Raw genomic sequence first — 12852 nt, forward strand, 5'->3', positions numbered from 1 at the left:
TTGTTGCTCTGTTAGCATTCAGTTTTTCTCTAATTAAAACAGAATAAATGAAGTTTCTAAACACTTAAACATTCTTATTTTGGGAGTGTTTTAGTAAAAAATAACTCTATGATCTAGTTCTGCTTTGACATAAATGATTTTTGGGGATAAAAATCCAAATATTATCACCTTTGAAAAGCTGCACATTGCTGATAATCATATTGAAACACGAAAAAACACACACAAAAAAAATCTTCATGAAATTTTCTGTACTTTTTTTAATTTGACACATTAAAAATTGCTAATGAACATCAAAAACAGTCCTGATCTTAATGGACATTTTGATTTTCTTTCTATTGCATTGAAATTATCCAAACGACCTTGTTTTTTTTTAACACACCTCCCTGTTTCTTACCGATAGCAATGGTCTTTAAGTCGATCAGGTAAGCAAGTTTCTTGTTGTCTTCCACTCCTCTCTGCTTCCTCTCATTGAGACGCACACTGGAGAAAAAAATACTGCTCAGTTATAAGTGACTCAATGTTTTACATGCAAGAGTGAAATCTAGATGTTGATTGTTTGGGTTTCTGCAAAGATCGATATCGCCATCTAGTGGACAGCTGTGCAGATATGCACCAAAAATCTGCTACAACTTAATTCATTTTTTATCTTAATACTCCAAATATTCAAATTCTGCTGATAAAACTGCTTGTTTTCAATGTTAAAATTACAGAATGGCTTTTAATCTTCAGTTCTGGCTGGTCTGTTAACTCTGCTGATGTGTGTTTTAGCGTTCAGATGCGTTTCCTGCCTACCTGATGAGGTGTGGATTCATGAACTCGGTTCTGACTGATCCCAGAATCTCGTTGCTGCTGTACTCCACCAGGCTCAGCTCCCCAGCATTAAAAATCATGCACACCTGGAAGCACACATTTTAATTCAAACAACAGCACAGTTTTATAAATTTAGCTGTTGTTTTTTTCAGCTTACATCACTGTAGTTTTTGAATAAACAAAAATATATTGGTAAACTTACATTTTCATTTTCAAAAAAGAACTTTTCATTTCCTCCAGAACCCGGCCAAGCAACCTGAAGAAGGAAATAGAAGGAAATTTATTAATCTGACACAAAACTGCCCATTGTTTTTTTTAAATTAAGTTTTAATTTTAATATATTACTTTTTTCCTTTTTTTTTAATTAAAAATGGTTATTAATTCATTTATTTTGTAATTAAAAAGTGCTCTAAGTGTTCTATTTTTATATTTAAAATATGTCTTAGTAAACCTTTTAATTTACTTTGCTATATTTTATTTATTTAGAAAATGTTATTTTATTTGTTGCAAATAAGTGCAATTTTTAATTTCTTAATATATAAAAATATTAAGTAAGTGTCCATTTCTTTTTATTTTTTTATTTTTTTTATCATTAAAAATATTACCTTTTTTTATAAAAAAGTGCCCACTTGTTTATTATTTTTTATTTCACTATATATTTTGTTCATTTACTTAACTAAAAAGGTACTTCTTGCTTATTTTTTTAACTTCCCATTTCTTTTAAAATATTATTTCAATATATTTATCTGACCATTTAATTTTTTATTTAATTTGTATATTAAAACTTCTTTTATTTCTTCATTAACACTCTTGCCCATTTCTTTTTATAATTTTTCTTAAATACCGATAAAACATTTTTAAAATAAAAAACTTCAAAAACGACAACAGAATAATAAACTACTTAAAAGACAACAGACGGGTCCAGCACCTCGCTTAGTTTGTTGGTCAGCAGGTCGCCGAGCAGAAGCGTGTCAGAGGTGTGAGCCACCAGGTAGCGATCTTTTCCCATGATCTTCACTTCTTCTACCTCATAGCCATAGTAGGACTTCAGCACCACCCGGGTCCCAGTGGACAGGTTCCTAATGATCACCTGGGAGGAACAAGGGAGACATGAGACAGAGATGATGATGGTAAATGCAGTTGCATGCTTCATCTCCATAGCAACAGAAAGGTTTGTGCTGGTCGTTGGGTTCCTACCTGACTCAGCCCAACGTAGGTCATCTCAAACTTGTTCTTATAGATGGCTCTTCTCAAGCAGCAGTCAAACAGCTCCACTCCGCCACACAATGTTCCCTACAAAAACACAACCACCACAGAAACACACAGAACGTTTCAGAAAAGATCTTAGTTATCTAACTACAGCGGCACACAGCAGACTCACAGCACAAAGACGCGATCCGTCTCTCTTCCAGGCCAAGCTGGTGATGGTGTAGAGGTTGGAGATCTCTTTGGGTCTGGCTTCATCCCACTTGCTCCTCCTGGGAGCCCAGTTAAACACCCGCAGTCTGCAAGATAATCACCAAGAAAAACCTCTGAGACTTTGGAGTTAATCTGTAACAATAAAATATACTGCAGCGTAAAAACTTAAATAAAAAAAACACTTTAAAACAAAACCTTTCACTATTTAAAATACAAAATTTATGCTGCATGAAAGTGATAATTTATTACATAAAATATATTAAAAAGTAAAACATTTTATACTTAGAAACGCCATTAATCAATGCATGCATTCATTTTAGAGTGCATGCATTGTAACATGAAGTACATTCAAGTGTACTGTTGCATGAGTAGGCCTGCCACGAAAACTAATTTTACTGGACAATAAATTGTTCCAATAAAACCTCAGAAATTGTCTAGAAAACACGTTGAAATCTCTGAGCACCAAAAAACACTAACATTTTGAGATTAGTTTCACATATTTTCTACTAAAGATTTTGAAATTTTGTGAACTTGTAAAGTTGAAAAATTTTGGCTTTTGGAAATTTTCTGAAAATGTATGAGATTAATCTCAAAATTTCAGATTTTTTTTGGCAAATTTAAATTTCCTATCTAAAATGGCCCTAATAAAGTCTTGTAGAATAGAAAGTCTAAATAAGTAGACATCATTCTGAACTACAGATACAGAAGAAATGTACTGGTGAAAAAAACCTTTCTAATTCTACGTCTCCATAGCAACACAACAGAAGCAGATTCAAACCGACCGGTCGAAGCTGCCGAACACCACGGACTGGCCGCTGGGACTGGTGACCGCCACTGTGAACTCCCTCTCCGATCGGTCTCGGCTGTAGTCGAAGTTCTGCAGAATCTGGCCCTCCCTGCTGTACGCCACCACCTTCTTATCGCAGCCGGCCGCCATGATGCTGTTGGCGCCCCAAGCTAGCGCGTACGGAGGACACGGATGGGTCAGCAGCTTACCCTTAGGCACAACAAGACGGACACAGAAACGTGAAAACCTCTGAGGGAGTCAAGAAAGTACCACAGCGTATTAGGGCCATTGTAGATTAAAAAAAAGAAAAGATGAGTAAAATTCTCCCCAAAAAAAAAAAAAAAAAACCTTGGAAATTTCTGAATTTGAAAAGTCAAAATTTGCTAGAAAAAACACCCACATTTTTAGATTAACCTCAGAAATTTGAGAGAGAAAACTTTCTGAGCTTCAAAATCAAAAATTTTCAAAATGTGGGAATTTATACGTTTTTCTAGAGAATTTCCTTTTTTTTCCAAAAAATTTCTGAGGTGAATCAAAAGTTAAATTTTTTTTCTAGTAAATGTTCAACTTGTACTCCTTTTTGTTTTTTATCTAAGGCCCTGATACGCCGTTGTAAGAAAGTCCAGTAACTGATGAATATGCAGATTTAATCTGAAATCACCTGAGACTCCCCTGAGCCTTGATCATCGAAGAAGTAGCGAACGACCGTCCCATCGGCATGACCCGAGAGGATCCCTTTACCAGAAACACTGATATGAAAAAAGATTTTTACTTTATCTTTTTCATTCAGGGACAAAGATGTAAAACAGCTGGATAATTTGTGTAATACATTAGGACTAGAAACATAATATTTTTTATTGTTTCAGAACATTCAAGGTGTCAGTCCCAACTTAATTAGGGCTGTAACTAACAGTTGTTTTAGTAATCAATTTATCTGATGATAAAAAATGGCACATTCTACAATTGTGTCATTTAGCAACTTAAGCCTTTTTAATACAATACTAGAAATACACAAAATGTAAATTAATAACTCAACTCATTGTTTTAAATGGGAAAATAAATAATTTAATAGCATAAAATTCCTTTAGTGAACACTTGATCATTTGTAGCAAATAATGCATCTGCAGCTAAAAAAAATACTTCTATCTAAAATAAAAAATATCTATAATTTTTGTACAGTTTTGGCTTAATTACTGCTGTTTATTCAGCGAATTGCCTTTTATGAGTCTGTATAACGATTAATCGGTTGCTAAGTTAGTTTTATCTATAAATTAAAACACTAAAAACTCTGGTTAAGCTGTGCAAAATGCTTAAAGAAAAGATGGCTGACATGATTTTTTCATTTCCAAACAGTAATTTTTAAATATTTTCCACCTCATTTATTACCCAGTGAAATATGAAGGGATGGATTACTAGTAAATCGCACTGACACTACAATTAAAGGTTGAATTTCCCTACATTTCTTAAGTGAGATTAACTTAGAGGCTTTTTGCACATCTTTATCAGGGTGCTAATAACAGTAGGGGGCGCTGTGGGGATTAGGCATTTACTTAGCCGTCAGAGAGACGACGCAGGACTCGGTGGTGTAGACGGTGGAGGATTTATTCGTCTGGGTGTTGGCCACACGGATCTGAGAAGAAAAGATATCACAACTTCGTTACTTTCTTTGTTTTTTGCAAAATGGTAACTTTGCAATCAGTGGAATATAAATCAAATGTATAGAATATGAGTTGTGCAGAATCTATAAACTAATAATTTATTCATCTTTCTTGAAAAAACAGAAGATTGTGGGTCATTTTTGCACATTCTTGTTTTAATCCAAGTTTACATATACAAAATTAATGTCATAAATTTTGAAAAGGTGTTAAAATGACAGTGACTTACCTTGCCATCAACTAATCCATAAACAATAACACTTTCTGCAGGCCAAAGTAGGCGAGTCACAGAGCTCTGCAACAGAGTTGGTCAAGTTAAATACTCTTTTAGTGGAGTTTCTCCATTACTGGGACAAATGTCTCTAAAATTAACAACAAAAAACACTTTTAGGGACTAAATTTTATACATTAAAGTAGAGATTAGAGTGGCTTTCAAATTTAAAACACGGATATCATCAAAAGTGTTTGTGGGCAAAAAATAAAATAAAAAGAAATACATAAATTATTTAAAGAAAATTGTTGTAACCTTTTTCGACCTGCTCAACAATAACCTAATCCTGCAATAATTTGATTAAACAAATAAAGTAGTCAGAAAAAGGTTGTGTAAACTATAACAATAACTTTATTAATGGGTTTTTACATATTTGCATCATTAAACCAAACCAAACAGTTTACAAATTCTTTCAGACTCAGTTTAAAAGAATAAAAAATTGAATAAAGTTGTGTCTGTTATTAGCAGTAACAACAGGATTTTGGTGACTTTTTGTTTGAAGAGAATTAAAAGCAGATTTGGGTGCACCAAATTTAGATTTATCAGTAAAAGTTGAGGTTATTAGAGATAAATACTTTATGTTGTACCTAATTAGGGATGAACAATTCAAACTAAAATTAATTAGCTTGAATTTTTGTAATTTTTTAACAGATTGGTCCAGTTTTTTCATGTTGTTGAAAGGGTAGGGAAATATATGTAATATAAATAACATCAGTTGTTTGCTGTAGCAGCAATATTAATATTGGATATCAATATCAGCTCAAACTTTTATATCGGTGCATCCCTGTCCTTCATATGTTCCATTGTGAGAAGATTTTGAAATGTTTTCCTATAAAAGCTCAGCTTCTCTTCACTCACCGTCTGAACAAATTTGTTGCAGATAGCTTTCTTGTCCCCCCTATGAAAGATGAAATCTTATGAAAAACTGGTCCACATATTATTCATTATTCATGCAAAAATTAAGTACTTTCCCAAAAACACAAATAAATACAGAGTTTCGCTAAGAATCATTTCAGATATTTCTAACACGGTCAGGAACTATCTGACATCCCTCAGAGTGCTGCACCCAAATTCAGAGTCTTACAAAATATTTTAATTTTGTAAGACACTGATTGGGTTTTCATGTTAAAACATTGTGTTTTGATTCATCAGCAAACATAAACCAAGTGGAAGCAACTTACCATGTTTCCCCAATTCTGTAGACGTAGATGATGTTGTCCGATTGGCCGATGGCGATTTTGATGGAGTCCGGCGAGAAAACCATATCACTGACCACATAGCTCTGTTTTCCATACTGCCAAATCACACAATACCTACATGTTAATGTGGTAAACTCTAACAAAGCCTGAATAATAACAGAAAACAGAGTTGGGCCATTTAATCCCAACCCATATGTTGGGATTAAATGTCACAGTAAGGATTGTGTTGGAGATGTTACAATATAATGCAGTAACTCTCCACACAATTACCATTTTTAGAGATATTTAATCTCAAAAATGCTAATTTTACATGAGTATATAAAGGATTTATTTAATAGGATCTTTTCCACTCAGGGAGGAGGAATATTTCTAGTATAAACCTTTGCTGATTTTACGTCAGATGTAATACGTAGAAATATAAAATTAACAAATTTTCACTTTTCAAAAACGGCCATTCAAGTGCATATTGGGTTTTCATTAGCTGTAAGTCATAATCATCAATTTAAAGAACAAAATGGCTATTTGTTTAAAGAATGTATAAGCTGATGTTTGCTGTTGAGAAAAACTGTGTATCTCCATGTTTTTATTTTTTTTGTTTCTTGTTATAATCAAATTTATTGATCACACTTCGCACCTGTCAGGGGTTTTATTGATACATTTCCAGTGAAAAGTACAAAAAAGAAGAAAAAGCTTTAACCAAATAGTTTAAATTTGCACTTATATATTTGGAGATGAGATCTTTCTGGAAGTGGAAACATATAAATTCATGTTAACATTTAAATATGGTTTAATTGGTCATTCCTAATGACAATAACGGCACTTGGAACTGTATATAATCTGCTATTTTGTGTATCGTGAATATTACGCCTAATTTAGATAGTATTTCGCCTAAAGTTGTTTTTAAGGCGAAATACTGTCACCTAAAATGTTATAATAGATTGCTAAAATCATGTTTTGGAAAGTGTTTTATGTATCACCTTCGGGTCCAGAGGCTTTGTGGAGAACTTGTCTCTCCTTTCTCCATGCTCATCATAGAGTAGCACCACTCTGTCCACAGTGCAAACAGCAAACTTGCAGTTGTTCGGTGCCCAAGCCATACATGTCACTTTGGCAGCACCATCCTATGCAAAAGAAATAAATTAATAATTTAAAAAAGACCCACACAACTACTGAACAATTATATTGCTTTTTAAGCGCTAACAAAAATGCTAACTAAACCGGAGTATAACAAACCACATTTTTCATCATTTCCAAGTTACTAAATAAATTAATTTTCATCAGAACAAAGCAAAGTCAAATATCTATTCATGTTATGAAAATACACTCACACGGAGAGAATAAAGGGGTTTAAATTATATTTTGTTGATGTAACGTGTAAGCTAGCCACATTAATCTCGAGCATCTGCTAACGGTAGCTAACCTGCCCGACTTCAAAACTTACCTGTGGGGTTAAAAGTGTCTTAATATGCTTCAGCTGCATTCTGAAAATAACTAAAGGAAGCCCAAAGAGATGTTATCAGCGCCCAAATAATTCTTTAGAACTCGACCATTTCTCCGTCCTTCTCCAGGATAGAAGCAGCAGCTAGCAAGGACGACATCTTAGTAGTAAACAGAGCTGGGATCTCCTTGGTTACCGCTCTGGGAGAGGAACCGTGTTGCGTTTAAAGCAGGCGGAAATTTAAAAACTTCTTGACCGCTAGGTTTTTTGTTTCCGAAGATGTTTATAACAAGCAATGTTAAAAGACGCCGATAATAAAACTGATTAAAGCAAGCTTTAAATTCTTTAAATCTGTTGTCGAGAAGTCTTCCCTTTTACTCAGAAGACTAAATAAATTACAAAGTAGCATAATAACAGGTAACATAGTGTCAATATTTTTCTTCGATCTTGCTTATTAGCTATTAATAATACTTAAATATTTAAGTTAAAAAAAAAATCACTATTCAAATTTACGGGAATGACTGAAATCCGAAGGGGGGAAAAAACACAACTGGAGATGCCGGGGATTGAACCCGGGGCCTCATACATGCAAAGCATGCGCTCTACCACTGAGCTACATCCCCTTCCATGTTCAACCGGCCGCCATTACTGGTTATATATACGCCCAACTGTTTATATTAGTTTTGATTTTCATCAGGATTTGAGCTTTTGAGACGAACATAAATGTGAAATAACTCCGAGATTCAATAAGAATCACCGATATTGTCCAAAATAAAAAAAATTAGTGGACATACTTCCGAAGTTTTGTAATACAGAGCGAAAACAGATGAAGATATTTTAAAAACATCCAGTATTTTTGAGAAATTCCAATTTAAAGACATATATTTAAGAGTGTTTAAATAATTAAGTTATTTTCCAAATCAGAGCTTTCCCCTTATATGACATGAAATAAAACAGCAAAATTAAACTCACTGAAAGAACTATTAAATGTCAATTTGACTCTATATCGCCATCTACTGTTCGTTTGAATGAATCTTTTGTCTTGATGGCATCAAATGGATTGAATTTCTATTTTATTCCAAGATGCGAAGGTTTGATAAACACAATTCATGCGCAAATTAGCAGAGGATGCAGGGTTAGTTTTACACATTTTAAAGGACAGACAATGTTTTATATATGTCTCCTATCAATACACACAATTTTATAAAGTCTAAGACTTTTATTGTCCTTCAGTACCTTGCCGGTATAGAAGTTGTAGATGTTTTTATGTTTACAATCTTTGTATTTAAAAAATTGTAACCCCCCCAAAAATTTCTTGTTAACCAATCAGCTTGTGCAAAACTGAATGTGCAAACTTTTCAGTTCCCCAACGAGAATTTAACCTGAATAATCTTGTTTATTGCAACTATAATTGTGTCCACAGGATGACCCAGACACTGTTATTCCTCCATAAACAGTTTCACATCCTGGCGGCCAAAAACACACAAAGTATGAGCTAATCAACAGAATGCAGTTGGGTAAGTAGACCGAGCTGCTAATGGGATTACAGGACGACTTATAGGCTCAACACACAGTTTTACTCATTCATGAGGCTGTTTCAGTGTGCAGAAATGCACAATTTGAAATTTTTTTTATTTAAATCTGCAAAATCTGGTTTTATCCTCATATGATGTTCTGAATGCAAACTATTTAAATAGTGGGAAATGAGTTTTCTTTGGTAGTAAATGCTAGATTTTTTCAAACAAATAAACTTAAAGAAATCATGATTGAAAATTTTTAACACTCATATTGAATATTTATTGTGTGAAAATCCAGTTTGCTTGAGTTTCACACAATAAATTTTATTTCAATTTGCTTGAGAAAACTGGAGTAAAGTAATCAACTCAGGGGTTTTTTTCTGGTGATGATTTGCTGGTCAGGAAACTCATAAATATGATTTAATAACAAAGTAACAGACAAGAGATTAGAAAATCCCCCTTTTTTATTTAGTTGAATTTCATCACAGTCATTATGTACAAGGATGAAACATTTTCTATCATGTTCAGGTCAAGAACGTCTTTTTGCTCTTCGTAAGAAATCGGTCACATCTGGTAGATTGTTTAACCAGCCAACTAAAAATAACAAATAAAAAAATAATTTTTCTGGAAGCACATCAGCTCCATGAATATTTTATTTTTTTAGCAAACAGAGTGGAGATTGACTCATTGAACCCTGATTCAAAGTAAACACACTGACTTCAGTCTAACTTTGCCACCGTTTGTCGTAGCATAAATAAAAACATAAGTGCATCTAAAGTTAAATCACTTCATAAACCTTCAATCAGTACCACGATATCATTTTGATTTATCGTTTCTGTTGTGTTTGCTTCCTGGCATGTAGAGTTAAATTTAGATTCAGTGGGTCAATGATTATTAATATTAAATCATTTTTTTAGTTCTGGCTATTAATAAAAACAAATCCAAGATGTCTTCCTGTTTGCAGACAGAGAAACATGATGCAGATATTTTTATCTGACCTGATTTAATGAGATGTTTGCAGCTCTGCTTTAGTTTAACGCACCTGACAGGGAAACATGAAGCCTGAGCTGCTGGGAGAAAACATGAGCTAACAGGATCTGAGGAGAGAAAACAGCAAATACTAAAACTTCACCAAAAAACGTTAAAGTGTTTTATCCAAATGAACTACTTAAAACTAGCTTCTGCATCATTTATGTTAGTGATTCATCTTCATTTTCCTTCTCCTGTGCATAAAAACTATTAAATATGAATGTGAGGGTGAAACTAATATTATAATACTCTCCAGATAACTATTGAAAATTACAATATAGCATGAAAGAAAATACAGTGACATGGAAAATGTGAGGAAAACTGTTACACAACCAAAAATGGCAATTTTCTCTTATTAAAAGTGATAACTGGAAGTTTAATAAATACATTTTATACTTGAAAAATAATAGGTTTTCTTTCCCCAACACGGAGGGAGTGCGATGGAGTATTTGGGCCTCACTAAGAAAAAAAATAATTTTGAGAGTAAAATCATAATATTACAAGGATAAACTCATATTACCAGAATAAAGTCTTAATAAAATGACAATAAAGTCATAGCAGATTAAAGTCGCAATAGAACCAGAATAAAATTTAAATATTAATAAAGTCAGATTATCAGAATGAAGTTATGCTAAACAAGAATAAAGTTGTAACGTATCATGATAAGGTTGTAATAAAACGAGAATAGGGTCATAATATTAGCAGAAAAAAGTCATATTACTAGAATAAATTTATATATAAAAAAACGAGAATAAAGTCATAATATTACTAGAATAAGTTTGAATACCAGGAGAATGAAGTAGTAATTTTGTGACAATAATAAAATAATAATAAAATGAGGTATCTGGTTATACTTTTATGAACAATAAAATACTTAATCTTTTAATTTAACGCAACACCATCAAATCATTATCAGTAAGACTTTGAAACGATTAACGAAGCAACTGTTTCAAACATCAGGTCCGTCTAAACTTTTTCTCAGTGGAAAGACTAATCCTGTAATCTTATGACTTCCTTCTGCTAATTTTATGATTTTATTCTCGTAATTAAAAAAACATTTTAGTCTGGCTCTAATACTCCATCGTAGATTTGAATCCGGTCAGAACCCAGATGAACGAGGTTTCTGCCAGCACTTAAATGCATCACAGCTTGCAGATAAGTGGGAACACATGAATCCTAAACAAGCAGAATTATGCTTCAATTTAAAGTCATCAGTGCGATAATTTGTCTCAATTATCAACTGTTAATCTGGGATTTTAATGTGATAATTTTTTATCCGTAAAGACGTGATTAGCCTATCGTTTCCATACCAGTCATGTATACAAACAGGCTTTTAAAGCTTTGAATAAACATTTTTTTCTTCAAGATTTGATATTTTTCTTTGTTCTCCACTTTGATCATAATGTAACTCAGTTGAATCGATGTTTTGATCTGACTGTAAAGAGGGATTTTGTCCATAGGTTTTAGTTTATAACTTTACTCAACATTTTGTTTGAATTATTAATAACGTAGTCATAATGTCTGCATGTTAACTTACAAACTATAAGATTAACTTACCGGTAGAAGAATTTTACAAACTTGTTCTGCTTCTCAAACAAAGGTCCAGTTTTTACATGCTGGAGTGATTCTTCAACAGGAACGGAGCAACGAAATTAAAAACTAGTAAATGAAATATTAAACATTATTCTCTAAAGAAATGGTCTTCAAGTTGTATTAAAGCATCTTTGAGGGAAATGACTCAACATTTAAAAGATGGAACCAGATACTTGTTGAACAAAATGACAATTTGAAGGAAGCAAGCCAGTTTTGTTTTTAAAAAATGAGTAGAGACCAAAACATACAGTTAGGAATCTAAAGGGTTTTCATTTGGTTGCTTTAAAAAACCAAATGAGAAATGAGAAACCTATGAGAATAATAAAAAATGAATAATTTCCTCTAAATAATAATAATAATAAAAGTTTGACTATGTCTGGAATCAGAAAGCACCAGATAACTCAACAAGAGAATTTAGAGTTTTGTGAAAACTTGATAATCAGGTCATATCCTGGTATTTCATGACACAAAAGCAGCAGAAAATGTTCAAAACTTCATTCAGTCTAATGATCTAAACTAAAGCTGTGCACGATTGTGTCGGTATATGAAACATTTCCAAGATCTGAATTTATTTTCTGTTTAAACTCCCAAACTAAAGCAAGGTTTGCTGCCTGAGCTAACACAAAAGGAGATAAAGCCTTTTTCTCTCCTCATAAATTCTCAGACTGGATTATTTTCTGCAGGAACGTACTGCAAACGTTCACACTTAATCCCATTTATCCCCACTACAATTATTCTTCAAGGCACACCACTGTCAGTGTCAAGTCAGCAGGTAAAGGTTTAGATTTCCATCCTGAAGGAAAAATAATGCAGAACTTAACGGATAAGTCAGACACAATTTAGTTCAGGTCAAGTCAGCAGCTCCATTTCCATCACAAATGTGTGCAAAACTTTGTTGATATTCCACTAATGTTGATATACAAAAAAACTATTTTGTAATTGCTGTGTTTCCTTTAAGTCAGAATGAATTAAAATCATGCATGAATAAGTTTGTTTATGAGATAAGTCATTAAAAAAAAAAAAGCAGCGCTATCATCCTCCTATCACATCCTGTCATAGTCTTCTTCAACGTTTCTGCCAGTAGTAACATCCGGTTGTTGGTCATGTCAGTCATGATACAAAAAAAGTGTTTCC

General features: G+C 33.0%; 1 protein-coding gene and 1 non-coding gene across 2 annotated transcripts in view; both read right to left on the bottom strand.

Annotated features, from left to right (window-relative positions):
* The window catches only part of ift172 (intraflagellar transport 172), a 37459-nt gene extending 29696 nt beyond the window's left edge, over positions 1 to 7763 (bottom strand). The window contains exons 1-14 of the mRNA XM_032585787.1: positions 7583 to 7763; positions 7119 to 7262; positions 6124 to 6236; positions 5801 to 5840; positions 4901 to 4966; positions 4567 to 4646; positions 3678 to 3765; positions 3012 to 3226; positions 2192 to 2315; positions 2008 to 2103; positions 1739 to 1900; positions 1013 to 1066; positions 793 to 896; positions 395 to 480 (exon numbers count right to left, since the gene is read on the bottom strand). Coding sequence (XP_032441678.1) covers positions 395 to 480; positions 793 to 896; positions 1013 to 1066; positions 1739 to 1900; positions 2008 to 2103; positions 2192 to 2315; positions 3012 to 3226; positions 3678 to 3765; positions 4567 to 4646; positions 4901 to 4966; positions 5801 to 5840; positions 6124 to 6236; positions 7119 to 7262; positions 7583 to 7621 — 1411 coding nt within the window. The 5' untranslated portion in view covers positions 7622 to 7763. The remainder of the gene's footprint in view (positions 1 to 394; positions 481 to 792; positions 897 to 1012; positions 1067 to 1738; positions 1901 to 2007; positions 2104 to 2191; positions 2316 to 3011; positions 3227 to 3677; positions 3766 to 4566; positions 4647 to 4900; positions 4967 to 5800; positions 5841 to 6123; positions 6237 to 7118; positions 7263 to 7582) is intronic.
* Positions 7764 to 8130: 367 nt separating this feature from the next.
* On the bottom strand, positions 8131 to 8202 carry trnaa-ugc (transfer RNA alanine (anticodon UGC)). The gene has a single exon. It is a non-coding gene; the product is annotated as a tRNA-Ala (tRNA).
* Between the last annotated feature and the right edge of the window lie 4650 nt (positions 8203 to 12852).

This window comes from Xiphophorus hellerii, chromosome 15, assembly GCF_003331165.1.
Source record: "Xiphophorus hellerii strain 12219 chromosome 15, Xiphophorus_hellerii-4.1, whole genome shotgun sequence".
NCBI lineage: Eukaryota > Metazoa > Chordata > Actinopteri > Cyprinodontiformes > Poeciliidae > Xiphophorus > Xiphophorus hellerii.